This window comes from Oryza sativa, chromosome 12 (genome assembly GCF_034140825.1).
Source record: "Oryza sativa Japonica Group chromosome 12, ASM3414082v1".
NCBI classification, from domain to species: Eukaryota; Viridiplantae; Streptophyta; class Magnoliopsida; order Poales; family Poaceae; genus Oryza; species Oryza sativa.
The window spans coordinates 5,127,115-5,141,230 of record NC_089046.1 but is presented as its reverse complement, the minus strand read 5'-3'; the positions used below and the strand labels follow the sequence as shown (position 1 = coordinate 5,141,230).

General features: G+C 43.6%; 2 protein-coding genes across 7 annotated transcripts; both read left to right on the top strand.

The window, feature by feature from the left end:
* The first annotated feature begins 3,705 nt into the window (after positions 1-3,705).
* On the top strand, positions 3,706-5,296 carry LOC4351731 (stress response protein NST1). The gene is made up of 3 exons (XM_066306669.1): positions 3,706-3,815; positions 3,959-4,196; positions 4,271-5,296. The coding sequence occupies exon 3, from the start codon at positions 4,299-4,301 to the stop codon at positions 5,049-5,051; it is 753 nt and encodes a 250-aa protein (XP_066162766.1). The 5' UTR covers positions 3,706-3,815; positions 3,959-4,196; positions 4,271-4,298; the 3' UTR covers positions 5,052-5,296.
* Positions 5,297-6,629: 1,333 nt separating this feature from the next.
* LOC4351730 (uncharacterized) lies at positions 6,630-9,454 on the top strand. 6 transcript variants are annotated; one of them, XM_066306611.1, is made up of 4 exons: positions 6,630-6,740; positions 6,942-7,116; positions 7,505-7,710; positions 7,783-9,454. In XM_066306611.1, exon 4 carries the CDS (start codon positions 8,296-8,298, stop codon positions 8,998-9,000), a length of 705 nt encoding a protein of 234 aa, XP_066162708.1. In that variant the 5' UTR covers positions 6,630-6,740; positions 6,942-7,116; positions 7,505-7,710; positions 7,783-8,295; the 3' UTR covers positions 9,001-9,454. The 6 variants fall into 6 exon arrangements, with proteins under 6 accessions (XP_066162708.1, XP_066162709.1, XP_015618550.1 ...); XM_066306612.1 differs by having other exon boundaries at positions 7,780-9,454; XM_015763064.3 differs by having other exon boundaries at positions 7,475-7,710.
* Positions 9,455-14,116: the final 4,662 nt, after the last annotated feature.

The following is a 14,116-nucleotide window of genomic DNA, read 5'->3' as shown; positions in this document are numbered from 1 at the left end:
AGTTGGGGCCACCTGTTGGCCCCTTCTTCCACCTCCAGCCAGCGGCAACCGCCGCTGCTGTCCACCTTCTCCGCCTTCCGTGCCCCACTCCACACCGCGCCCACATCACTGCCCACTACTCCGATTTTCCCGCACGCGCGCCTCCCCGCAATGGCCGAATTTGGCTTCGAATCCCCTCCTCTCTCTCTGCACCTCCCCATGTCGCCGGCGCAATAGGCCACCCTCCTGGCCACGTCCGCCTCTCCCTCACCTATAAAACGCCTCCCCCGAGCCCCATTCTCTTTTTCCGCGCTCACCGCCTTCTCCCGCGCTCTTCCCACGCCAACCCGAGCTCCGCCGCCCACCGTCGATCTCTGACCGCCGCTAACCGCCGCTAGAGCTGCCGCCACGCCATGCCAACACTGCCTCTAGCTTCGCCGCTGCGAGAGCTACCTCGGCCGCCGCCTCCCGTCGCCGGAACCCCACCAAAACCCCATTTCCCTCGTCCTCCGGTGAGCCCGCCATTTTTCTCCATCTCTGGCCAGCGATGCAAGCCGTCGTGGTCGTCCTCTCCACTACTAATCCCTCTCCGCTCTCTCCTTAGGTGTCGTCGGCGCCTGTCCGCCCCTTCGCGTCGGTGGGTCGTCGCTGCCGCCTTCATCTCCCGCTCCGGCCGCCATGCTCGCCGGGGAAAACCCCCTCCCCCTCCTTTCTTCTCCCTCTCCCATGTGCGCCGCTGCTTCGGGCATGCGCCACCGCCTTCCGCTCCGCCGATCGCCACTGGTGACCGTGCCGCCGCCCTCGCCATAGCCGGTCGGCCAGCTTGAAGCCGAGGCCGAGCCTGGCAACTGCTTCCTGCCGCCGTCCGATCGGCCAAAGGCCGATCTGGAACGTCGGTCCCGTGGATCGGCGGTGGACCGCCCACGTGGTCCCGGTCCACGGTGGACCGACGTCCTGGTGCCGCTATCAAATGGGGCCCACTAGCTGGCGCCACTCCCCCCTCCCCGAGCCACTGACATGCGGGGCCCGCTTGCCGGCACCGCCCCCTCCTTTGCTGACGTCAGTCCTAGGTATTACCGTGCAATAAATCAATTAAGGCTTTTCCATTTATAGTAAAAACACAGATAATCTTCTAAAAATCATAACTAATTCATCCGAGCTCCGTTTAAGTCCATTTAAGTCTCAATAAATTCATAAAAATCCCTAGAATCCATTAAAATGGTTTTATTTCCTGTTTCAGTAGACTTATAGCATGTTTTGCTTGTGTGCTTTGTTTGTCACATAGATTCCGGTCGTTTCGTCGCTCCGCGATACCTCAAGTTCGTTGTAGAAGTCTCATAAGTGCGAGAGCAAGGCAAGTCATGCATTACAATTGATCATATTGTACTTGGTTTACAAATGTCCCGCTTTCTATTAAATGTTGCATTATTTTACAATGTCATGTGGGATGGATCCTATTACTCGGCCATATATTGTTTCCCTTATGTCATTGATAACTTGGGTATTAATTTGATTAGATGTTGGTTTAGGAAATGGTTAGCCATGCTTAGATCCACTAGTTCACATAATGTGATAATTACATTATTAGACACTTAGTACCATGACGAGCTGCGTGCTCGAGACATCCGACCATGTTTCATTAGTCGTAATTATCCAATTAAAATGTGACTGAATGGTGGGCTGTGGGTGCATGGTTTTGCTGGTCGTACCCATAGCATTTAAGTACCGGTTCACGGGAAACCCTGGAAGACTTATTGTGCTTACCACAAGCGGGAGTGGGTAACTGCTTAACTTGTAGTATAGCTTGACCCTTTCCTAGGCACCGGTGGCGAGGGTGGGCGTGATGGAGTTGGGTCAGCCGGGGTGTCCGGTTGTCCAGCTTCCAGATTCACCGCAGCGCACAGGGAGACTGCCCACTGCCTGTTTAGGAGTGGGGGTGAAACCTCATCATGGTGTGGATGGTTAGGGGAGGGTTATGCGATGGGTCTCGTCACGATTTCCCCCTTTGCAGTAACATAGTGGTACTGCAGGACATGGCAACATGTGTGGAATCGTGTCTTGTGGGTACAGTTGTACAGCTCTGACCAAAGTAAAACTATTCGAATAGCCGTGCCCGCGATTATGGGCGATCAACCAGATTCACCGTGATTAGTCCCATCCCTAATAGTTGGCTTGATGAATTGGTGTTGTTTAGGTGGTTGGTTGGGTCTGTTGCAACGTGGTGTAGCGTTGGACAATGATGATTAATATTGCTTAATTTACCTCAACAGCTTTACTGCTTTTAAATGCCTGCTTTATGCAAATGAACCTTTAGCCTCCTTTGGATACATCTTGCATCATACCTCCTCTTCCGGTATGATTTACTGAGTACAGTGGGTAGTACTCGGTCTCTCTCTTCCCCACACCAGAGCTGGAGTTTTCTCAGCTGGAGCTTTCTCGAAGAAGTCGACTTCGTCGCTGCCGTCAAGGATGCCCGTGGAGTGGAGTCGTCACGCCGCCGAGTCAAGGATCCATGCGAGAGGCAGCAATTAATAAGGTGCAATTAATAGGGGCAAATTAGTCTTTAATGTTAAAATGGTAAAACTTTACCATACATCTGAACACCAACTTGTAAAATTCCAATATCAAATCTTTTGCCACCAAAACTTTTGCAAAAAAAAAAAAATACCGGAGCAAATTTATCTAAACATGGCCTTGTTCATTTCATCGTTCTTCGTTAGTTGTCATATACAAATATCCATAAATGACACAGCAGTTATTGTACTGAGGTAACCTAAGAAAAACAAGATTGCTCTTCGGTTGGGTTAATCTTAATTTCAGGGTGTGTTTAGTTTACGAAAAGAAAATTTTTAGATGTCACATCAGACGTTTGACCGGATATCGGAAGGAGTTTTTGGACATGAATGAAAAAACGAATTTCATCCTGGAAACCAAGAGATGAATTTATTAAGCCTAATTAATCCGCCATTAGCATTTATAGGTTACTATAAAATTTTTGGCTAATCATGGCCTAATTAGGCTCAAAAGATTCGTCTCGTGATTTCCAAGCAAACTGTATAATTAGTTTTTTAAATTTATATTTAATGTTTTATGCATGTGTTAAAGATTCGATGCGAACTTTTTTGGAAAAAAACTTTTAGGAACTAAACACGGCCATTAATAGAGAGCGTTTGTTTGGTTTCGGTGGACTGGAATTTGATTGCGGGCAGCCCAACGAAAAATTGATACCATCGAGGTCAGGCCCATGGGTTAACCCTTCCCCGGAGCTTGGAGCACCGTCGCCATCGCTCGCGTCCTGCCCGCCGACGCCGCCACCGCCGCTCGCCGGAGTCCCCCCGCGCTAGATTGGGCCGACCAATCGGCTCCACCGTCCTGTGCCCTCTGCAGCAGCCTCCGCCTGATCTGGTAATCTCTCGCCTCTGTTCTTGGATTGCTGCTGCTTCTTGCGTCATGCGCGATTCATCCCCTCCCCCTCACTCCAATCCCACACTAATCTGCGTCTGAGCTTGGAATCCGGTGAGTCCCATATCTTCAACCCCTCGCTGGATTCTAGTGGTGGAGCTGGATATATCTCAATCGATAAACCCTAGTATTAACTTGCTTTATTCCTCATTTTGTAATAAATAAATAAATAAATAAACAAATAATCTTGACTCATCCTAATCCAGAGTTATTTTTGTGTAAAAATGCTAGTGGTCTCCATTCACTGCATCGCCATTGATGGGTAGAAGGGGGTAAGAAAGGCAGGTCAGTGGTGGGTCACAACCAGAGGCCTAAACCCGGTTCCAATTTGGAGGGGGTACAAACGCGCAAGCGGCGGAAGCAAGATGATCCAAGTAAGAATGAATTACTAGCTAGTTAACTCGCATTCCCTCAACCTTAATTTCCTCTACATGACAGCGATTGTTGATTGATTTCATAGTAGTATATGATATTGCTGATGCGAGTTATATGCGATAATGCTCAACAAATTCAGAAGATAATGATGGAAGCTTTCATTCAGCAGCAGCTAATGAGAGTGATGAGAGTGGACCTGTTCAAGGAAAGGGTGCGAGGAGTCGTGTCCCTATTGGGCCAAATCATCAGGCTAAGTTACCAGATTGTACATTTGGCAAGAAAGACGGAAATGTTGCTGAGGACTCTGCTGATAGTCTCTCATGTCTTTATCTCGGTAGTGATAGGACTGAAAACATCAGCAACAATCAGGCTCCTGTGCGGTAAGTCCAACATTATTGTTCAATTTCCTGTCCTTTCTAGTATCCTTTGATATCTCATACAGTGTAATGTGCAGCAGCTCTGTTCTTCATCCAACCGATAGTATGCCAACTGATGCCATGCCACTGCTGTTGACTCCAACATTGGGGCCTCCCATTGATGCTCCTCAGCCAGAAACGACAGCGGTCGTTCATGAGTCCGCTGGAGAGGCATCGACCACGTCATTTGACTGGTCGAAGTTAACAGAGATGGGGTACCGGGCGGTGGAGGTGATCCAGACTTGGAGCAGCGAAGTCAAGCTTCTTAAAACCATATTCGTGGAAGAGAAAGACAGGAATGAGCATCTTAAGACCATGCTCGGGGAGGAGAAAGACAAGAATGAGCACTATAAGACCATGCTCGCGAAGGAGAAAGACAAGGCCGAGCACCATAAGAACATGCTCGAGGAGGAGAAAGACAATAACAAGCGCCTTAAGACCATGCTCGTGGAGGAGAAAGACAAGAACAAACACCATAAGATCATACTCGAGGAGGAAAAGGACAAGAACGAGCGTCTTAAGACCATGCTCTCAGAGGAGAAAGTCAAGAACGAGCACCTTAAGAGCATGCTCGCGGAGGAGAAAGACAAGAACGAGCGTCTTCAGCTCAGACTTCACGGGGAGGAAAAAGATAAGAATGAGCTCCTAAAGACCATGCTCGCGGAGAAGAAAGACAAGAATGATCGCCTTCAACTCAGTTTTCCAAAGAACGAACACCTTCCACTTGGTCTTCAGAGAGTGCATACCAGGTTGGACGAATGCATAGCCTTGATCGACAGAATTACTCAGAAAGACACGGTTTTTCTGGAAATGTTATAGAAGGTGGAATAAAGAAGAACTGAAGGTGTGAGTCGTAGATTTGAAGTATGGCAACTTTGCAGTTGAGCAAGCTGGCTGTAGTGTATTGTAAAAAATGGTCGTGTATCGCTTGATTTCTGCTATGTTGCCGTTCAGCACAGGCACAGCAGTCTTGGCAGCAACCAAAGCGATTTTTTGTAGGAAATTAAACTTGGGTATCAATGTGAAAAGGGAAGTGCTGAATTTTTGGCAACTAAAGTAAACAACTTTTAGAACTAAAATTCTTCTGCGTGGTCAAAATTTACACCAACTTACATGCTTGCACCACATCAAACATACGTTCTGCCTGAGAGGACCATGTACTCCCTCTGTGCCACAAAAAGTCGAATTCTGGAGGGAAGAGTTTGTCCCAAAAAAATCGACTCTTGCAGAAAACCAAAAACATCCCACAAAAAGTCGAATTTTAGAGGGGGGAGTTTGTCCCACAAAATATAGACTCCTGCGCAGAAAACCAAAAACGTCGTCTTGGTGTACATCGATGGGCCCATGACCTCTCTCTCCTCTCCTCACATTCACATCACTCGAGCCTTATCCCCTCCCCGGGCCCTGGCATCTCGTTCTCTTGCGAGTTCGCACTCCTCCAAAATCCCGCATCCAGTTCCCCTCCTCACTCCGTCCATCTCTCCCGCTCCTCCCCGCACCTTCCTCCCTGCTCCATGCTGCTCCCGCTTCTCCCGCCTCTCCTGCTTCTCCGTGTCCACCTAGTTGCGGCCACGCGGATGCGGCGGCGGAGGGTTACGAGCAAATAGATCTGATGCGGGAGGCGGATCTGGTAGAAGGGTTCGGCTCTCCAGCGGCGTTCATGGCAGTGGCGGAGCGGTATATGGCTTTGATTCAAGAGACGCGAGCCAAGGGGAGGAAGCATGTTGTCTTGCAGTTCTGATCCAGGAGGCGGCGGCGACCGCGACGGCGGGTGGAGGTGACTCGGATGCGACAGCGGCTTCGGAGGTGTGTAAGGCGGTGGATATGATGCACAAGGCGGAGGCGATAGATGGATGCGGTGCTGTTGGCGGATCTGATGCAGATTTATTTTCTTCGTTGTTCTTGGTTCTTCTATGTTCTTGCTTGTGAATCCAGAGCATTTCTTCTTTTTTTTTCTTTTCAAATTGGAGAAATGTCTCTTCTTTATGTAGTATAAAAATCCAACTTAATTTTGTCCCTTTTTTATGAGACAGATGCCTCCTATATGTACTGGAGTACTTATTAATAGTGAGGGTATTTTGGTATTTCCACTTTAGTCCTTAACTTGTATTGGGAATTATGAATCGACTCTTTCCGGGACGGATGGAGCCTTAATCAGAGGACAATCAATCCTCCCCAAGAATCAAAATATGAAGGCGGCAAGTGTTAGGATTAGAGATATGAGGGGTGTTTTTCTGCTAAAAGTGGAGTAGGCACTAGGCAGCCCCTGCAGTTAAATGCCCCTCTAAACAAATGTCCCCAAAATCTAGCACAGTTGGTACAAGAAGCTACAGGCCTTCCCGCAAAAAAAAAAAAAAAAAAAGAAGCTACAGGCCTACCCCGTACGGCAGAAGAGTCACGCACTCACGCTCTGTTTTTCCCCATCCCTCAAGAAGATCGATTCCTCCTCCACTGGTCCTCTCCCCTTCCTCCAATCCTCCCCTTATCTGCGCAGGATCTCGGAAGCAGGTAAGTCTCATCGATCTCTCCCCCCTCACTGGATTCTTGATTTCTCTTGTGATAGAGCCGGATAAATCTCAACCCATAAACCCTAGTAGAGTATAAACTTTGTTCCATTAACTTTGTTTCATTGATTCATTCCCTGCAAGCTTCGCTTGTGGTCCTAATCCGGAGTTGTTTGGCGTCAAAATGCTGGTGGTGATCTTCCAGACCGGAGGAGCAGGGCCCGATTCATATCCATCATCGGTATCGATGGCGAGAGGCAGAGGGGGCAGGACGAAGGGAGGTTCAGTGGGTCACAGCGGCAAGAGGGGCAGGCCCAGCGCCATGGCGGAGGAGCCGGAGGGAGGAGCAGCGCGCAAGCGGAGGAAGCAGGATGACCCAAGTAAGAACGAGCTCGTGTTAGTTACTACTCAGCTTTCATTTCTTCCACATTGATTTGATCTCCACATGTATATTAATTAACATATATGATGTTATATTTCTGTGGAAATTGTTTTGGTATATAGGAGTACAAGATAGTAGCAGCAAATTGTTGATTGATTTGATTCTAGTACCTTCTTTTATCCCTTAAGCTCTATCGAAATTGATTGGTATTCAGAAGACAGCAATTGTTGATTGATTCGATGTTAGTATTATAGAAATTGATTGGTATGCAGACGACAGTAATTGTTAATTGATTCAATGTTAGTATACGGTAATGCTGATGTAAGTTTTATAAGATAATTATGCTCACCACGCAGAGGATTCTGATGGAAGCTTTCATTCACCAGCTAATGAGAGTGGTGACACTGGACCTGTTCAAGGAGAGGGCGTGAGGAGATGTCCCAATTGGGCCAAATCATCAGGCTAAGTTACCAGATTGTACATTTGGCAAGAAAAAGAGCAGTGTCGCCGAGGACTCTGCTGATAGTCTCTCATTTCTTTATCTCGGTAGTGATTGGATCGAAAACAAAAGCAACAAGCAGGCTCCTGTGCGGTAAGTCCTACTTTACTGTCGAATTTCCTCTCCAGTATCCTTTGATTTCTCATATAGTATAATGTGCAGCAGGTTTGGTCCTTGTCCAGCCGATAGTAATGCCATGCCGCTGCTGACTCCATCATCGGGACCTCCCACTAATCCTCCTCGGCCAGAAACAACAGTAGTTGTTCATGAGTCCGCGGGAGGGGCCTTGAGCTCGTCATTTGACTGGTCAAAGTTGGCAGAGATGGCGCAGCAGGCAGCAGAGGGGATCCACACTTGGAGCAGTGAAGTCGAGCGCCTTAAGACCAACCTCACAGAGGAGAAAAACAAGAATGAGTGCCTTAAGATCATGCTCGTGGACGAGAAAGACAACAATGAGTGCCTTAAGACCAACCTTGCGGAGGAGAAAGATAAGAACGGGCTCCTTAAGACCATGCTTGCGGAGGAGAAAGACAAATATGAGCGCCTTAAGACCATGCTCGCGGATGAGGAAGACAAGAACAAGTGCCTTAGGCCAACCTTGCAGAGGAGAAAGACAAGAACGAGCACCTTAAGGCCACACTTGTGGAGGAGGAGGACAAAATTGGGCACCTTAAGACCATGCTCACAGAGGAGAGAGACAAGTGTGAGCGCCTTAAGACCATGCTCGCTGATGAGAAAGACGAGAACGAGCGCCTTAAGATCAACCTTGCAGAGGAGGAAGACGAGGATGAGCCACTTAAAGGCATGCTCGTGGGTGAGAAAGACAAAAATGAGTGCCTTAAGACCATGCGCAGCAGCTCTGGTCCCTGCCCATCCTTTACATTGACTGATGCCATGCCACTGCTGACTCCAACATCTGGACCTGCCGTTGACACTCCTTGGCCAGAAATGACAACAGCCATTCGTGACTCCGCAGGAGGGGCCCCGACCACGCCATTTGACTGGTCGAAGTTAACAGAGATGGCTCAACAGGCGGTAGAGGTGATCCTGACACAGACGAGTGAAGTGGAGCACCTTAGAGCCACGCTTGTGGAGGAGGCGAACAAAATCGGGGACCTTAAGACTATGCTTGTGGAGGAGAAAGACAAGAACGAGCACCATAAGACAATGCTCGAGGAGGAGAAGGACAAGAACGAGCGCCTTAACACCATGCTCGTGGAGGAGAAAGAAAAGAACGAGCGCCTTCAACTTAGTCTTCACCAAGCAAACACCAAGTTGGGGCAATCTATGCCCTATGCCGATGTTTTGGGCATTTTGGATAAGTCGATTGACAAAGCATTTCAGAAACGTGACATGAAAAAATCGTCATGGAAAAAGTTGTAGATAAAGTATGGTACGATCTGTGTAATTGGATATGCAGCTGTAGTATTTTGTCATGGTTGTGCATCGCTAGATTTCTGCTAATCTGCCGTTCGGCACAGCAGTCTGGGCAGCAACCAAAGCCTGGATTATACCTAGCCGCGTCCGATAGTCCAAGACCGAGATGAAGGAGAAAGTAATCCAGGTGGTCAGTGCTCTGATACTTTTTCTGGAGTGTTAGGTCCATAGTTCACCTTGTTATGGATACTTGTGTGCTGTACTATGTACAGCCCTGTATCAGGATTGGTGGCTTCGAGTAACTATTTTTTGTTAGTAACTTTAGAACAAAATTTGTTGACCGAAAATTTTCGTTGCCAAATATTTTTCTTGAGTTGACAGTTAATTGAACTTGGACAATCAATTCTCCCCAAGAATCAAAATGATAATCCTTCTGGGGAATGAAAAGTATTTTCTTTGAGTTAAGCTGTTCTAGGCTTCACATGAAAGATTCTTTACTGATTGAAGATTGCAATTCTATGTTTAATCCTTTTCTTGGCTAGCCAAGCTTTTTTCTTCATGCATAAGAAGCATAAACCAGTATATCAGAAAGAGTGCAATAGATTATACTTTTCTCGACAAGAAAGTGACTTGTAGAACATGTAAAATTGGATGGTCATTTATGTTCTGGGCTAAAGCCTGAAGATGATTCAAACTGAAGATTGAGCTCAAGCCTGAAAATTGTACGACTCCAATTGATAGTTGGGGTTGCAATTCAGAGTTGGAGGAAGTGTAGAGGAAAGGGATCTCTAAATGGGATAAGGCTTCCAATATTCCTCAAGTGAAAATAGGTACCTCCAACATTGTATTTTACTTCCAGTCTATAAGCTACTTTGATCCACAATTTACGGACCATTTTTCTGTTTTCAGTTTCATACTGGTTGGTGCTACACGTTTCTTATTTATTACGCATCCTTTCCTTTCTACTGTTCTTTAGTCAAATGGTATTTAGCAGTGCTTTTTACTGCTCTTTGTTTCTTTTCGTTTTATTCTGCAAACTTGCCATTGTGTTGTCTTATGCCTGTTAAGTGTCAGCCCCTTTCTTTAATTTTATCTATAAACATGACTTCAAATTTGTTTCTGTGATTATTTGCAAAAAAAAAAAAAAATTCTGTGAAAGTCTTGAGAAGGATAAACATTTCCCTTGCAAAGGAATTTCCATTGTAATTGTGTATTTCACAAACAGTGAGGGTTAAATGTTGTATCCACATTTTCTTTCTGGGCCTCTGTAAGCAGTTGTCTATGCTACTGTCTTTGCCTTAAGATCATATTTTATATTTTCCAATGTTCTTAACTTTCGTTGTATAACCAATTAATTTACTCCTGACACTCATCGATGGATAAACTACAAAACCTCTGCATGTTTAATCATGGGAAAGGAATGCAGCAAAAGGACTTAAAATATGCTGTGGTAAGTCATTTTGAAGAAACATGAACAATCTATGTGCTCCCTTTTACTTTTTTTTTTAGATAATGAGAATCAATTCATTGAAATGAAATTACACCCGGCAAACGCATCAACTAGGGATGCACACAACCTGAAAATGAAAAAATAATTAAGATATATACTTTTCTTAACAGGAATTAACTTCTAGGACTTGAAAATGGCAGTCATCTTAGTAGATTACCAAGTTGAATTCCAGAGGAATTCGTCATGGCACGGCGCACACCATCGAGTGCCAATTCAGGAGATGAATTAAACTGGCCAAGAATTGCAGCAGATATGCACATCAGTAACATCGCCAAATGTTAATTACAAATTTATAGGTCTTAATCTTCTGCGTGCATGTCAATCTCTATGACTGTATCTTCATGGATGAGTTCACCTCGTCCATCAATAATCTTCTGAAGCCGGCATGTAAATTATAACTATATCCAGAGACTTATGAGAGCATGCATGAAGCAGTCCTCTGATTTTTGGTTTTGTATTCACCTGACTGTCTGAAGTGTTGGTTAATTTACCATAATTATCTTATAGATAAGGACAGTGAAAGCTATAGTTAGACTGCCACATCATGCATATAGACCAGTTCTCTGATTCATGTGCTTATTACTGTAACGTTTCTTATCTTGTAGTTTGCCGGATTAGTAGTTTTGATGCAGTCACTCCAATTGCGATGGTTTGCAAAAGCATAGACGCTACAGTTTTGATTATTTTGCCTCAGGTAGAAACAAGAAACATGGATTTAGGTGGACACAGTCTTTTCTTAGCCTGTTCTTGTTATGTTGCTTCTTGATTGGTATTGATATGGTCCATAAATTTTTTTTTTGCCCTTTGTAATTATTTGCGGTAAGCCTATATTGTCATCAGATCACTGAACTCTTCAAATCTATCGTAATGTATATATTCATTCATGATTCATGGCATACATGCAAGCGTGTGAATGAACTAGCTTGTGTATTACTAATGGTGCCTTTGTTGATTAGGATATACTTAAAATTAATTTATTTATGTTCTTTTTCTCTGCTAATTGGCAATTCTCTTTAATTTGCTATTTTCTGTACAATAACTTTTTAATAATAGGTAGAGATCCGGCATCTATATCCACAAGTGGATATATACAACCCAAAAGTTATAATCAGGGGTACTTAGACCCTAAGCTTAACAATTGAGGAGAAAAAGAAAAAGAGTTGCTCCCTTCGTTTTATATTATAAGTCGTTTGATTTTTTTCCTCAAATTTTTTTAAGTTTGATTAAATTTATAGAAAAATACAGTACTCTATCTGTTTCATATTATAAATTGTTTGACTTTTTTCCTAGAAGTTGTTTAGATTGATGCTATTTTCAATCATACTATTTTTGACAAAGTTGTAAAAAAATATCTACATTTAGTTTATTGTCAAACTTTGGTAAATACATAAGAAATCATGTCAAAATTTTGGTAATATTGCCAACTTGGTAATGTTTATTTTGGTTACAATCTGAACAACCTCATGGTCAAACTTAGTTTGACCAAGTTTATAGCTAGAAAAATATAGTAGTAATTTCAACACAAAACAAATAAATTATCAAAATATATTCAATATTAGATTTAATGAAACTAATTTAATATTTTAGATGTTACTAATTTTTTCTACAAACTTAGTCAAACTTAATAGAAAAAAAGTCAAATGACTTATAATATAAAACGGAGGGAGTAGTAGACTAAGAGCAGTTATAATAGCAAGCTATAAGCCAGCTATAACCACATATCAAGAAGAACAGAGAGGAGAGAGAAGAAAGCGGGCTACAGATTTATAGTCGGCTGCAACACGGACTCCAAAACATGTGTGTATGAGAGGTGGGACCGGATATTAATGGTATAGTATATTTTTATAGTTAACTATTGTATGAATGGGCTATTATATTAGCTATAGTCGTTGTTTTGGAGCCAACGGTTAGTTATACTATTAAACTTAGCAAGTTTAATAGTATAGCCAACTACTAGCTCCAAATCATATATAACCAATGTAATAGCTAATTCATACAATAGTTGCTTACTATACTATTAATACCTGGTCCCACCTGTCATATACACATTACGTTTTGGAGTCCGTGCTACAGCTAGGCACAGATCTGTAGCCCACTGCTCTTCTGTCTCTTCTTTTATCTTTTAAAAATATGTTTATAGCTAGCTTATAGTATGCTATTATACCTGCTCTTAAGGGGAAAAAAGTTGAAGACCTTGCTAATCCTTGCAACAATGATACACCACATCGCTCGTTTATCTAGAAATATTGATGTTAGAATTGTCCTTTCTAACATCAATTATTGTATAAGTGCATTTTGAAAGAGTATAAACGAAAGCATTGAATTGGGCTCACTTATCTGGGGCCATTTGTTGTTGTTGGTAGATGTGTTGCTTACCCTGGAATTGTTCAGCACTTCAGCTATATCTTGGTGCTTACTCATTTCTCTTTTTTATGGTTTGTCCACTTATTAGTGTCACAGTTAGATAGCTCACTCAAGAAGACTCGGTATAATGATAGTTACGTACTTACACCCATTTTTTTTCAGACTGAAACATTCTACATCGCTATAGCCATGCATTGGACTGGTCCAAATTTAATTAGGCATGCATGACCACTTTTAATTGTCTCACACTTGAGATATTTAGCGAATCTTCTTGTGATGTGTCATTATCTAGTCATATGAATTTTTAATTTGCATCATATAACTGCAAAAATGAAAAACTGTAGTTCTTTTTTTCGAGAGGCTACTGCAATCAGCTGAACACCAAGGTTGCAGGTAAGGTTGCTTACTTGCTTTGCATCGCTTTCGTTCTCACAGATCCATCACAAAAAGGTTTATGTATAAATAGCTAATTAACACGTTGCGTCAGGAAAAAGGTACACCTAGAATAAGTCCACTGTTTGCTGGAACTGCCGGATTTATCATAAAAAAATCACATCTTTTTTCAGCTACAGAAAACATAAAGGTGGTAGCCTGAGATACTGACGATCTTTGCATGACCGGGCAGACTCTTATATTTGTTTGATTGCTAAGTCTGATTGCTCCCTTAATCAGACAGTAAAAAAGATGTTTTGTAAAAAAAAAATACGTTGTTCAGTAACCTAAGGTGCAGCCATTTGGTAACTATGACATTGACAGGTAAGAGCAACATTATTGCAAATATAGTTGGGGACTATACAAATTATAGTGCTCTTACACGTACTGTAGCAATTAAAACAGCATGTGAAAAAAATGTTATATTTCTGTAAGTCGGTTTTAGAAATCGACAGATTACTCAAAAATGTTACTATTTGAGTATGCTATGAAAAAAATGTTACTATTCTTTTGAGTAGGCTACAAAATCCACAGAAATTTGGCAAGCAGGGGCACCTCTTTCCTTCCTGCCTCTTGCTTCAATGATGTCACCCTCTAATTGATTGTCGTCGTGCTCTCACCATGCACTTAGGGCAATAGCAATGCGTCCTTCATTATTATGTCCTTCATTTCGTTTGGCCCGGGCTGCCAAGTAGACCTCAAGAACTTCAAAAGACACAAGACCCACAGTGCATTTTGGCCTTAAACTGGATCCATAAAAATCTGAAGACAAGAATTCCCCATCTTTATCTTCGTTGCGTAGACTCCACCACCGAC

Bases quoted from the DNA above. Each gene is read 5' to 3' on its own strand.
- LOC4351730 (XM_066306611.1), top strand. From the start codon at position 8,296: ATGCTCACAGAGGAGAGAGACAAGTGTGAGCGCCTTAAGACCATGCTC.
- LOC4351731 (XM_066306669.1), top strand. From the start codon at position 4,299: ATGCCAACTGATGCCATGCCACTGCTGTTGACTCCAACATTGGGGCCT.